Source organism: Ahaetulla prasina, chromosome 3, assembly GCF_028640845.1.
Source record: "Ahaetulla prasina isolate Xishuangbanna chromosome 3, ASM2864084v1, whole genome shotgun sequence".
Classification (NCBI taxonomy): Eukaryota; Metazoa; Chordata; class Lepidosauria; order Squamata; family Colubridae; genus Ahaetulla; species Ahaetulla prasina.
The window spans coordinates 61,659,367-61,673,708 of NC_080541.1; the positions used below are offsets into that span (position 1 = coordinate 61,659,367).

The 14,342-nt window shown below is 41.0% G+C and overlaps 1 protein-coding gene across 1 annotated transcript in view; it reads left to right on the forward strand.

Moving 5' to 3' along the window:
• Positions 1–14,342, forward strand: part of ANKRD12 (ankyrin repeat domain 12) — a 104,597-nt gene that overhangs the window by 58,702 nt on the left and 31,553 nt on the right. Inside the window, exon 3 of the mRNA XM_058178286.1 lies at positions 2,778–2,925. Within this exon, the coding sequence (XP_058034269.1) occupies positions 2,778–2,925 (148 nt within the window). The remainder of the gene's footprint in view (positions 1–2,777; positions 2,926–14,342) is intronic.

Consider the following 14,342-nt stretch of genomic DNA (forward strand, 5'->3'; position numbering starts at 1 on the left):
ATACAGGAGACAGAGGCCTTGTCACCTCCTCCACCTGGCCTGCCTCTGGCTCCTGAAGCTGAGCCAGAGAGGCCGGCTCTGCAGAGGGGAGCCCTGATGGCCCTTCCCCCTCACTTTCTGAGTCACTTTCTGGCAGGGGGCCAGGCCCGGGGTGGGAGGAGGCTGGAGCCACAACACTAATAAATTTAAGATTGATGTGTAGCTAGTTGAGGAGGTAGGTAATCCTTGTAATTTTGAGCTGAGTGGTGAATCAAGTTCCATCCCATCCTATACAACTTCTGAAATCTTTGCTGTCTGTCATGGTACTCACTATTACCTAATTTCTTCCTCTGCCCCACATTTTTATAATTTTATTAATGTTTAGAGCTACAAAAATAAAAACTGTTTTTTGCAGGAAAAAAATTAAAAGAAAACTAGTAATGAAAAAGCTATATAAAGAAAAACTTCCCCCTTTATCAGGATAAATACAAACAATTTCAGTAACTTATCAGCTGCTCTAATGCTACAGCACAAGATGTGTCTATAAACAAATTTTAAAGCCACATCATTTAGTCTATAAACAAATTTGATATGTCTATAAACAAAATGTAAAGCCTCATCATTTAGTCTTCATCAGTAAAAACTCACTAAGAGTTATCAGAAGTAACAACATATATTTTACCTTTAATCAAATAAACCAATGTTGTATTGTTTTCCTTTTAACAGAAAAACTTACTACTTTTTTTATATACAAAAAACAAATCTCTTCTTCCCATTTTTTATCTTCCCATAAACCTTTAAAATCTTTTCATTTAGTCCTAATTTTAAAAAACTGTTAAATGCTACCAGAAGCAACCACCTATACATGTTAATCTTGATCAAATAAATCAATTTTATACAAGCAGTCCTTGAGTTTTGACGGTTCACTTAGTGATGGCTCAAAGTTATGACACCACCTCCAAAATATTTAAGACCCAGTCCTGATTTCCACCCCTTCCTGGCCCACTGGGTCTCCATAGGCACTGGGCTGCTTTGCTAGGATAACTAGCAAAGTTATCCTATAGATAACAGTCCACATAAAATATGTGTGCTTAGACCTGGGCTCTTCTTTGAGTTGCTTCCAATTCAGAAGATTTACTTTAAAAAAAACACTTTGAAGTAGTTCTGGGATGTTATGTTATATTCCAGAAGGAAGTCAGCATAGTCTGATGAGAAAATAAATTATTTCAGAATCCTCTCTAACCTTTGCTTTTTAAATAAGTTTTGTAGATCCCAGTAGTTAGCACGCTTCAGTGTTAATAGAGGATGACATTGAATTTATTCAGTATCAATAATATAGCAGCTATCATGTCTGAAGGATATATTTAAATTGGTGAATTGATGAAATGGCTGCATTCAGTTCTCTCCACTATCTTGTTAATAATCATATTGATGATGTTTTTTAATTGTGATTCTTTTTAACATTTGGATTTTATTATTTTTATTATAAGGCACCCAGAATCACTTTGTCATGAGATGGGCAACTATATAAATATGAGAAATAAATAAATATTTAAATGATAAGATAATACATTCTAAACGTTGGAATGTACAGGCAGTCTATTTATATCAAATGACTAGACCTTTTTTTTTTTAAAGTAAGCTCTGTTTTTAAGGTTCTAAGTAAAAATTAGATTAAGATTTTCTCTATTTTTTCTATTTCATATAAATCTTTTAAAAGAGTTTGATTTTGTGCATTGATATTCTATGTTTAGTAACTATAATTCTTTCTGTCTGTTATCCATGTATTCTTTGATTTATTCCTAATAGTAACTCCAGTTCTATTAAGCATAACAACCTCTGTCTTGGATTTTCTGTAAGAGACCACCAAAATTTAGAGATATATAGAAATATAGAGATTTCTATATTATTGGTTTAAAATGGCATCCCACTAGTTGAATTTGAAGTTTTGCTTAAAATTCTTAATTACTGTGCAAGGTATAAAGTTTCTAAATACAGGGATGATAGGTAAAGAAAAACCAAGTGCATTTTGACTTTCACTGAACTAGGTTATTGTGTAGATAATTACTTTATTAATTCATTTAATTTGTATTCTGCCACAATTCAGTAACTATCAAAAGTTTCAGTGGAAAAAGCTTGTCCAGTTATCTTTTTGATATTTTGATAAAATAGGATACTGGAGAGAAGAATAAAATGTAATTCACTGTTTTTCCCTCTGGGTGCATAGATACACAGAATAAGTATGTGCATTATATATTTTGTATAAAACGCACCCTTGATTATATCCTCAATCAGTTATTCAGGTGTCCTCTGTAGTGTATTATGTGTACTATATAAGAACACACAAGCTGACATACATGAAAGAGTCAGTTGTAGTTTTAGTAATCCATTTACTATATCCTATTGATTTTTTCTTTTGACTTTAATAAAATATTTTGATATAAATTGATCAAATTAATAATTTGTTCTAAATTTTTCCTTGAAATAGGGAAATTTTGAATAGCTTCTTTATTGCATAATTCTATTTATTCTAGCTCAGTTTTGTACAATAACAAGTTTATTTTTAATCTATAAAAATAGAAGATATCAGGGTCTTTAGCATTTTGTTACAACTATGTTTACAAAGGTTTCACAATAAAATTTAATAATCTTACTAAAGTGTATATTAAGGAACAGTTTACAGGAAAAACTATTGTTGGTTAGTTGAATTGAAGCCTTCAGTGAATGTACTTATTTTGTTTATTGTCAGTCTTATGCAAACATTGTATTTATAACAGTATATTTTTTGTTTATATTAGAGCAAGGACAAGATTGCCTCCTACAGCAAAACTGCAAAAGTGGATAGAAGTGATGTGGGAAAGGACATGAAAGAAAAATCTTCCATGAAACGTAAACTTCAGTTTAATGTTAGTCCACCTAGAAATGAAGATCGAAATTCAGATACAGGTAAAACCCTTTTTGTTTTATTTTCTCTTTTCATCATGCTTGTAATAATTTTGTTAAATTGGTTTGTCACAAAATATGAAAATTAATAGTGAAATATCCCATTTGTTAGCTATTACTCCAGCAAACTGATTTTATTAAATTATAAAGGAAGCTATTAAAATATTTCAATTTGTACAATTCATAGCAACTCTACCTGCTACCCATCTCTTTTACAATCAAATTGACGCTATACAGCAGTATTTTGTGTGGGAATTCCTATTATGTATTTAAATAAATTGATAACCATAAATATCAATGATGAGCACAATTGCTAATTGTAAGTGATGTGTTGGCAGAAAAAGAGAATCAAATTCATAAAGAGCACAATCAGATATTTGTCATAAAGTAATGTATTGATATGTAAATATAGAAGACACAAATCATTTACATATAAGGATCTTTAAATCCCACTTATTTAAAATATATCTTTAAATGTATCTTTAAATCTTTCAATTAGTCTTAAAATGTTCATTGGACAGATGATATGCTCAGAAATGATGTGGATATGCACTCTGTTGCTTAAATTACATATTCCATTGTTTTAAAATATCTAATTTTTATTTTTTTATTTATTAATCACATTTATATACCGCCCTATCTCCCAAGGGACTCAGGGCGGTTCACAGGCAAGTAAAAAGCACATATAAATACAGACTAAAATAACAATTAAAAAACTTATTCTACAAGGCCGAATTATTAAAAAACAATATAAATAATAAAACCCATTTAAAACCAATATAAATTTAAAATCTAATCCAGTCCTGCACAGATGAATAAATGTGTTTTAAGCTCGCGATGGAAGGTTCGGAGGTCCGGAAGTTGACGAAGTCCTGGGGGGAGTTCGTTCCAGAGGGTGGGAGCCCCCACAGAGAAGGCCCTTCCCCTGGGTGTCGCCAGACGACACTGCCTAGCTGATGGCACCCTGAGGAGTCCCTCTCTATGAGAGCGCACGGGTCGGTGAGAGGTATTCGGTAGCAATAGGCGGTCCCGTAAGTAACCCGGCCCTATGCCATGGAGCGCTTTAAAGATGGTTACCAAAACCTTGAAGCGCACCCGGAAGGCCACAGGTAGCCAGTGCAGTCTGCGCAGGATAGGTGTCACATGGGAGCCACGAGGGGCTCCCTCTATCACCCGCGCAGCCGCATTCTGAACTAACTGAAGCCTCCGGATGCCCTTCAAGGGGAGCCCCATGTAGAGAGCATTGCAGTAATCCAGACGAGACGTCACGAGGGCATGAGTGACCGTGCATAGGGCATCCCGGTCTAGAAAGGGGCGCAACTGGCGCACCAGGCGAACCTGGTGGAAAGCTCTCCTGGAGACGGCCGTCAAATGATCTTCAAAAGACAGCTGTTCATCCAGGAGGACGCCCAAGTTGCGCACCCTCTCCATCGGGGCCAATGACTCGCCCCCAACAGTCAGCCGTGGACTCAGCTGACTGTACCGGGATGCCGGCATCCACAGCCACTCTGTCTTGGAGGGATTGAGCTTGAGCCTGTTTCTCCCCATCCAGACCCGTACGGCTTCCAAACACCGGGACAGCACTTCGATAGCTTCGTTGGGGTGGCCCGGTGTGGAAAAGTACAGCTGGGTGTCATCCGCGTACAGCTGGTACCTCACACCGAAGCCACTGATGATCTCACCCAGCGGTTTCATAGATGTTGAACAGAAGGCGAGAGAATCGACCCCGCGGCACCCCACAAGTGAGGCGCCCGGGCCGACCTCTGCCCCTGTCAACACCGTCTGCGACCGATCGGAGAGATAGGAGGAGAACCACCGATAAACGGTGCCTCCCACTCCCAATCCCTCCAACCGGCGCAGCAGGATACCATGGTCGATGGTATCAAAAGCCGCTAAGAGGTCTAATAGGACCAGGGCGGAGGAACAGCCCCTATCCCTGGCCCTCCAGAGATCATCCACCAACGCGACCAAAGCCGTCTCAGTGCTGTAACCGGGCCGGAAACCGGACTGGAACGGGTCTAGATAGACAGTTTCATCCAGGTGTAAGGGAAACTGATATGCCACCATACTCTCTACAACCTTCGCCGCGAAGCGAAGGTTGGAGACCGGACGATAATTACCTAAAACAGCCGGGTCCAGGGAAGGCTTCTTGAGGAGGGGCCTCACCACCGCCTCTTTCAAGGCGGCCGGAAAGACTCCCTCCAACAAAGAAGCGCTCGTAATCGCCTGGAGCCAGCCTCGTGTCACCTCCTGAGTGGCCAGCACCAACCAGGAGGGGCACGGGTCCAGTAAACACGTGGTGGCATTCAGCCTACCCAACAACCTGTCCATGTCCTCGGGAGCCACAGGGTCAAACTCATCCCAAACAATGTCACCAAGACCACCCTCAGACGTCTCACCTGAATCACCGCAATTTTGGTCCAGACCGTCCCGAAGCTGAACGATTTTATCGTATAGATAACCGTTAAACTCCTCAGCATGTCCCTGCAACGGGTCATCCCGCTCCCCCTGGTGAAGGAGGGAACGAGTCACCCGAAACAGGGCGGCTGGGCGGTTATCTGCCGACGCAATGAGGGAGGAGGCGTAGCAACCCTCAGTGCCACTAGGTAGGTCCTATTATAGGACTTCATTAGTGTCCGATCAGCCTCTGAACGGCTAGACCTCCAGGAACTCTCTAGGCGCCTTCTCCGGCGCTTCATCCCCCTCAGCTCCTCGGAGAACCAAGGAGCCGGTTGGGACCTGCGCCGGGTCAGAGGCCGCAAAGGCACGACACGGTCTAAGGCCCCCGCCGCGGCCCGTTCCCAGGCCGCAACAAGTTCCTCAGCCGTGCCGTGTGCCAGACCTCAGGAAGTGGCCCAAGCTCCATCCGGAACCTCTCCGGGTCCACCAGGCGCCTGGGACGGAACCAACGTATTGGCTCCGTCTCCCTGCGGTGTTGAATGGCGGTCAGAAAGTCCAGGCGAAGGAGAGAGTGATCTGACCATGACAAAGGTTCAGTGACTATTTCCTTCAAGTCCAGATCTCTCAACCACTGACCAGAGATAAAAATCAAGTCCAGTGTGCCACCCCCAGTGTGAGTAGGGCCATCAACTACTTGAGTCAGGTCCAAGGCCGTCATGGAAGCCGTGAACTCCCGAGCTGCTGTCGATGACGAGCCGGAAGATGGCAAGTTAAAGTCCCCCATGACTAAAAGTCTGGGGGTCTCAACTGCCACCCCAGCAAGCACCTCCAGGAGCTCGGGCAGGGCAGCTGTCACGCAGCAAGGAGCCAGGTACGCGACCAGCAAGCCCATCTGACACCTATGACCCCATCTCACAAAGAGGGATTCACACCCGGCAATCTGAGGTACAGTGGTCTCCCTCGGCTCCAGACTCTCTCTAATCACAACCGCCACCCCCCCACCCCTACCCTGAGCCCTCGGCTGATGGAATGCACGGAAACCCGGAGGGCACATCTCAACAAGGGGCACACCCCCTTCAGTGCCCAACCAGGTTTCCGTAACGCCTATAAGATCCGCGGCGCCCCCCTGAATAAGATCGTGTATTAGGGGGGCCTTATTGACCATGGACCGTGCGTTGCATAACATAAGCCGAAGGCCCAGGCTCTGAGGGTCTTGACCATCCGGGGAACGGGACAAGTCAGAGGGATCGGGGCGTGCAGTCGCCTGTAAACATCGAGCGCGCGCCCCCACAAAATGATATGATCCCCCACTTCCGCCATATCTGCCCCTCCCACTTACCGTACAAATAGGACCACCCTCACTAGAAGGAACACGCTCCCCCCCATAACCTCCGAACCTAATAAATAACCGCCGCGAGCACACGCAGGAACTGGCTCCCCACCCGACGGGCTACCCCCAACACCCGCCCTAACTTTCCCACCCCTTAAAAATGCCCTATCTAAAAAACCCCAAAGGCTCTTTTTCTTCGCATGCCACCTCTGTGGATCCCAAGACCCGTCATTGGGGCCGGCCCTTGATAAAGAAGGGCCATTCCTGCGGCGGGGCACCTCGCAGGCGGAAGAGTTCCAATGCAGAATATCGCATATATGATAACTAAAGGCATAAATAGGAGATAGAGGCCGACGAGAGGTAATAATGTCTAGGATGGCAGAGTGTAATGCCAAGTCCAAATGGATACCCATCCTCCGATAAATCTTCAGATGGTGGCTGGCTTAAAGCTGGTAAAAGATGGAATAGTAGGCAGATATAGTCTGATGATAAAATTGTTACTACTCTGCCCAAAGCACAGTCCTAAAATCCATAACCTGAAAGAGATGGTACTTCTCTCCCCGTCAGCGGAGACATTTCCAAATAGATGTTTCAAAGTTAGGACCCCCAGTAGATCACCAATCAGGCTCCAATCATCTTCCCCAAAATTCCAGGAATAATCATGACCCGAGAGTCTCAACCGGCCATGTAAAGTGCATGATGACAAAATGCAGATGACAAATGTTACAATTGACAATGTAACGTTATAGTCCTGGGAGGAAGCCGGCCCAGCTAGGCCAGATCAGGCCGAACTAGGCCAGGACACCTCAGCCCACTCCCCACGTCTTTCCACAGAAAGTCTCAGAAAGACTCAGGTGGGGCCACAAGGAGGACCCTTCATAGCCCTTCACCCCAAGCCAAACCTGGGAGAAAGCCTGGGAAAACCAGGAAACCAGGAAGAGCCGGAACAGTCAGGAATAGTCCAGAAACGCCAGATATCCAAACGTGGAGGAAAAGCAAGCCGCGGCCTTCCAGCAGCCAAATACAAGCCGCGGCCACGCCTTGCGCCCGATGAGATGGCAAGATGACCGCCGTCCGCAGCTCGCCCTCCCCGGTCTCGTTCTCGGCAGCCGTGAGTTCGAGGAGGTCCACAGACCCCTCCCACGGCTGCCCGAGAGATGGTACGCCTGACCGGGGGGCACAGACCGCTCGGCAGGCCACCTGGGCGCCGCCATCCCCTCTTCAATCGCCCGTCGCCGGCTCCGATCCCCTGTTACGCCGCCATCTTGCGCATGCGCAGAGCCTTCAATAATGACCATAGGGATGCGGTGGCTCATTGGTTAAGATGCTGAGCTTATCGATCGAAAGGTCAGAAGTTCAGCGATTTGAATCCCTAGTGCCACGTAACAGGGTGAGCTCCCATTACTTGTCCCAGCTTCTGCCAACCTAGCAGTTCGAAAGCACATAAAAATGCAAGTTGAAATGGTGGGAAAGTAGAAATGGTGGGAAGCTAACAGTGTTCCATGCGCCTTTGGCGTTTAGTCATGCTGGCCACATGACCACAGAGACGTCTTCAGACAGCACTGGCTCTTCATCTTTGAAACAGATGAACACTGCCCCCTAGAGTCAGGAAAGACTAGCACATATGTGCGAGGGGAACCTTTACTTTTAATGATCATGGTCTTTTAGATTTTGTATTTTATTTTCAGTGAACTGTAAATCTAATGTTCAAAATGTGTTTGTGCTTGCCTGATCTTTCAGCAGTGTTAGTGTGTAAGGGAAAATAGCAATATTTAAGTTCAGAATATATGTATACAAAAGCACTTCTAAAGCACACTTGATTCTTTTTTGATTTAATTAATATATAAAATGAGTCAAGCTTGTACATAGGATAAATGAGCTGTCCCTAAGCTTTCTGGCTCTGCGGACTGGCAGTGGTGGGGATGGGAGAGGAGATGGTTTTGTGCATGCTCCTGCCATTTGCACAAATGGAGCTTCACACACTCACGCTCTTGCCTGCCACTTGCTTGGCCCCTTTCCCAAAAGGCTGCAAATTGGGTCCAGGCTGCGGACTGGGGATTGGGGAACCCTGGTATAGATAACTCATTACAAAATAATTTGGTCTACATGGAGCTTCATTGAGATAGTTTCTTTCATTCTCGGTTCATCTCCTCTTCCCCCTCCCCAAATATTACATTTTTATACTTACATTTGCATTCAAGTTGAAAGGTTTGATAATTGTCTGCTGCTTTTTGTATTGTTTTTGGGTTAAATTTTGTTGGAAGATAGCTTCTACATTTCACATGCATAATACAGGGCTCTCACGGTATTTTCCTGTTTCCCATGTTAGCATTACATGGACCTAGTAAATATCACGTGAGGATTCATCCTGACTGTGATGATACTCAGCTTCCATTTCCTAATCCTGAAAGTAAGGACATTAAATTAACATGAAAGAAAGTTTAGTTCTTTGTGGGTTTGGTTTGGTTGGTTTTTTTGGCATGGAGACAATAAAAGCAAAGATTATTTAGGCAGTTAAGAATTGGGTGATTTGATGATCTAGAAATATATTAACATGTTATTTAAGGATTCACATTTTCTTTGTACAGAGGAATACTCCTAGAATTTTAAAAAATACTGCTAGTCATAGTGTCCAGGAACCTGTTTACTAACTGTGTCCTCTCCTGGGGAGAAAAAAAAAGTCATACTCTCCTATTTGTGTGTGTCTATGTGTAAGTGTCCCTTTACCTATCTCTTCAACAAAGCCATTTTTAAGGCGCTCTATAAATTTAACTTGGTTCAAAATGCAGGTAGCCCTTGCTTAACAATAGTTTGTTCAACAATTTTTCAAAATTAAGATGGTGCTGAATGAAAGAACTTATGATTTCTGCCCAAAGTTGCTGCACTCCCAGAATCACATGATGAAAATTTGGGGTTTAGCAGTCTATTTGCATTTACAACCAAAAGTGTGCTGCAACTATCCCTACCCAGCTATCTCTTCCCCAATCTCATGCATCCATCCAGCCCACCAGCACGCATAAAACTGTCTTGGCCCAGGATGCCTCAGTTGCTCCCCTGCCTACAAGGAGACCTCAAGCAGTTACAGATTCCCAGCACACAAAAAGTGTCCCACTTACCTTTGCAGTTTTCTGCAGCTGCTATCAGGTGTGCCCAGCCGCTGAGGAGCACAGCCTTCCTACTGAATCCACCTCACACCATTTGGCAAATGGGTGCATTCTTGTAATCTTTCTAAAGCTTAATATCTAGGGAGATTCTCAGTCATCCAGGTCATGGTTGTCCCAAAGGTGCTTTTTCAAGAGGCAACTGGACTTTCTGTTTTTTCTTTGAAGATGTTTTACTTCTCATCCAAGAATCCAAGAATCCAATCTCATCCAGTTGCCGAGCAAAAATCTCAATCAGCAAATGCTCAGTCTTACATATTGGAAAAAAGAACCTAAACACTAAGTACAAGCTTGATGGACATTACATTACTGATGACCCCCCACCCTGTTAAAGATCTTGGAGTTTTCATATCAAAGTGCCAAAGCCCACTGTAACTGTAACCGGGATAGCTCAGGCAATAGAGAAGCCTGTTATTAGAACACAAAGCCTGCAATTACTGCAGGTTCGAGCCCGGCCCAAGGTTGACTCAGCCTTCCACCCTTTATAAGGTAGGTAAAATGAGGACCCAGATTGTTGGGGGGGCAATAAGTTGACTTTGTAAAAAATATATATATATACAAATAGAATGAGACTATTGCCTTATACATTGTAAGCCGCCCTGAGTCTTCGGAGAAGGGCGGGGTATAAATGTAAACAAAAAAAAAAAAAACTACATCGAAAAAAAGGCTTTAAAAATTGTAAACCTAATCTTGCTAGCTTCTTCTCCAAAAACACTACACTATTAACCAGAGCATATCTATTTGCTAGACCAATTCTTGAATACAGCTCGACTGTCTGGAACCCATACCACATTTCTGACATCAATACAATTGAATGTGTCCAGAAATATTTTACAAGAAGAGTACTCCACTCCTCCGAATACAACAAAATACCTTATGCCACCAGACTTGAAATCCTGGGTCTAGAAAATTTAGAAGTACGCCGCCTTCAACATGACCTGAGTTTAACTCATAGAATCATCTATTACAAAGTCCTTCCTGTCAAAGACTACTTCAGCTTCAGTTGCAACAATACACGAGCACACAATAGATTTAAGCTTAATGTTAACTGCTCCAAACTTGATTGCAGAAAATATGAGTTCAGTAACAGAGTTGTTAATGCTTGGAATACACTATCTGACTCTGTGGTTTCTTCCCAAAATCCCAAAAGCTTCAACCAAAAACTATCTACCATTGACCTCACCCCATTCCTAAGAGGTCTGTAAGGGGCGTGCATAAGAGCACAAACGTGCCTACCGTTCCTGTCCTATTGTTTTCCTTCGTTATATCCAATTAATATAGTTATTACATACTCATACTCATACTCATATATATGCTTATGTGTTGTATAGATGTTTCATGCTTATGCTTATATATACTGTGCGACAAAAATAAATAAATAAAAATAAATAAAAATAAAGCTTCTTCAAAGAAAAACTAGAAAGTCCAGTTGCCTCTTGAAAAAGCACCTTTCAAAAGCTTACTTCTACAAATTGCAAGATTTGGTGAAAGAGGTTTTCAAAGCACTGTGAGAGCAGGGTCATGGTTATGATGGTGGTGATGGTGATGTGCCGTGAACTTGATGTTATTATTAACAAACCATATAGCTAAATTTTCTCCAGAATGATTTGTCCTCAACCTAGTCCTTCAGATCTTCCAATATTGCACCAAACTGCCACTGTAATTAAGTTTAGCCATCTTATCCTCTTTTTTCCTTTTCTTCCATCTTGAAGGAAATGCTTAATTGGTCAAGAATGAACATATATTTCCTATAATGCTTCCAAAAATGTAATAATAAGATTAGACAGGTTTGTGTAGTTTCTTATTAGAGGTTCCTAATTGCTATAGTTTTCTGAAACATAGGAAGCTATTTTTGCTTTCAAGAAACACAGAAAAGCTTTGAGCCACATTGTGTCTTTCACATGTCTTTTGCCTCATCAGGTATCCTCCCAAAAACTGGGTGATTCAATCTATTAATAGTAAAATTTACTATTTACAGTTTACAAACTGCTATTTTGTAGGTTGCAGATGCAATAGTCAAAACCTCTGTCTGACTAGGCCCTAATATAAAACCTGAAGTTGAAGTTGTCCCTTCAATATAATAACTGCAGCTGAAGTTGTCCAGAACAGAAACTTAAATTTATGTTATATTAAACAATTACCATAAATCTTCATAAATGCTATAATTTGTGCCATTTGTATAGTAATGTCTCTATACAAATTATTATAATCTGATATTTATACCACCGTTTTTATATATAGCTGAATGTTACGAACAAATCTAGTATTCCTGCCTCTTATTTTCCCAAAACAACAACCTTGTGAGCTTGATTGGGCTGAAAGAAAGAAAGATCATGCACCCAATTTTCATGCTTAAGGGAGGCCAAGAGCATACCATCTCTGGTTTCTAGATCAGCACTTTAACCATTACACCAAACTAGTTATCTAATGATCTACATTGTAACAAATAATGTACTTTTAGATTTAATGGAAATTCAAAATTATACATAGTCATCAACTTATGACCACAATTGAAACCAGAATTCTCATTGCCAAGTAAGATGATTGTTAAATGAGCCATGCCCATTTTATGATCCTTTTTGCCAAGTTTATCAAGCAAATTACTACAGATTAAATGAATCATTCTGTTGTTAAGTGAATTTGACTTCTCCCATTGGCTTCACTTGCCAAAAGCTAGCTGGGAAAGTTGCAGATGCCAATTACATGATCCCAGGACACTACAAGCATTGTAAATACATGACAGTTGGCGAGCTCTTAAATTTTGATCACATGATGCTAGGGATGCTGTGACATTTGTAAGTGCGAGGACCAGTTGCAAATCACTTTTTTCAGTGCGATTGGGCTCAAAACAAAAGATTGTAAATTGAAGATCAGTTGTAACTCGACTCTCCAGCTTCTTAATGATCTCTTAAGATTTTGAAATGTTCCTTTGTGGGTGTCTGTGTGCCTATATCTGTATATTCTTTAATTTGAGGTTTTCCTCTGTTATTTAATAGTAACATGCTTTTATGAGAGAAATAAATTTAATATTTAACTAGTAAGAACAAACTATATTTAAAACCAGAAATAATTTTGGAAATTTAATTCAGATTTCCATGGTCATGAATTAAGTTTTTAATAATCATGATGCAATTAAAAAAGCATATACATGCATTAATTTTTTTCTCTCAGAAATTTATAATTTTTAATGTTTGTTGCTGCTGATAATGTGTAATATATTCTGACTATTTTTAAAACTTCAACTAATTTCCAAGAAAATTAAACAATATTTGTTATAAATTATATTAAGATATGCTTACTGGCCCTTGGTGCAGTTTATTATGGTTTTTATATTTTTTACTCGTTTTAACATGACTGAAGGCATAATGTAGAAACTGAGGAGACCCAAAACAACATATACAATATATTTAGCTTCATATCCTTATTTAATATCAAATGTTTCTTATGCAATACTAACATTTATTCATGGGTTTGCAGAACTTTAATGAGTGAATTAATTTAATCCTACTTTCTTTGAATCTCGATTTAGGCTTAGTTTTAATAAATTATAATTTTCATTTTAGATTTAATAAAATGATATTTTATGAAACAAGCTTAAAGCGTATTTTCAAATATGATTAAGCAGTTATGTTATAGTGGCTGAAGTGTTAGATTAGATCCATTGAAATCCAGGTACAAGTCAACCTTCAGGTATGAAAATTCCCTAAAACAATTTGGACCAGTCACTATTATTCAGTCTATCTTCCACGGAAAAAAAAATGCATGAGAAAATGATATTCCATCTTTTGCCCTTGGTAAAGTAAAAGGAAAAATCTTAACGAATTGTATTTTGTTATAGAACTATCTCAGTTCTCGCTAATGACGCTATTTCATATTGGTGGTCCTTTAGGGCTTTTCTCCAGTTTAGCACATTTAAGTTTTTAAAAATGAAAGTGAATATCAGCTATACCTTTAAAACTTTACTATACATTTAAAACTTTATCTGATCTCTTGAAGGGACGTGGTGGCTCAGCAGCTAAGATGCTGAGCTTGTCGATCGAAAGGTCGGAAATTTAGCAGTTCGACTCCCTAGTGCTGCGTAATGGGGTGAACTCCCATGGGGTGAGCTCCCATTACTTCTCCCAGTTTCTGCCAACCTAGCAATTCGAAAGCACATAAAAAATGCAAGTAGAAAAATAGGGACCACCTTTGGTGGGAAGCTAACAGTGTTCCATATGCCTTTGGCATTTAGTCATGCCAGCCACATGACCACGGAGACAACTTCGGACAGCGCTGGCTCTTCGTCTTTGAAACGGAGATGAGCACTGCCCCCTAGAGTCAGGAACAACTAGCACATATGTGCTAGGGGAACCTTTACCTTTATGATCTCTTGAAGGAAAATTTTTCATCTGAATATTCTTGTAGAAGTATGATTTAGCTAAATCTGTGCAAAAACTTTTCTTTCACTTCATCCACCCCTCTCCCTAATCAGCAAAATATAATAAATATGCATAGAATCAGTGAAAACCAGTGAAGTTTTTTGGTATAAA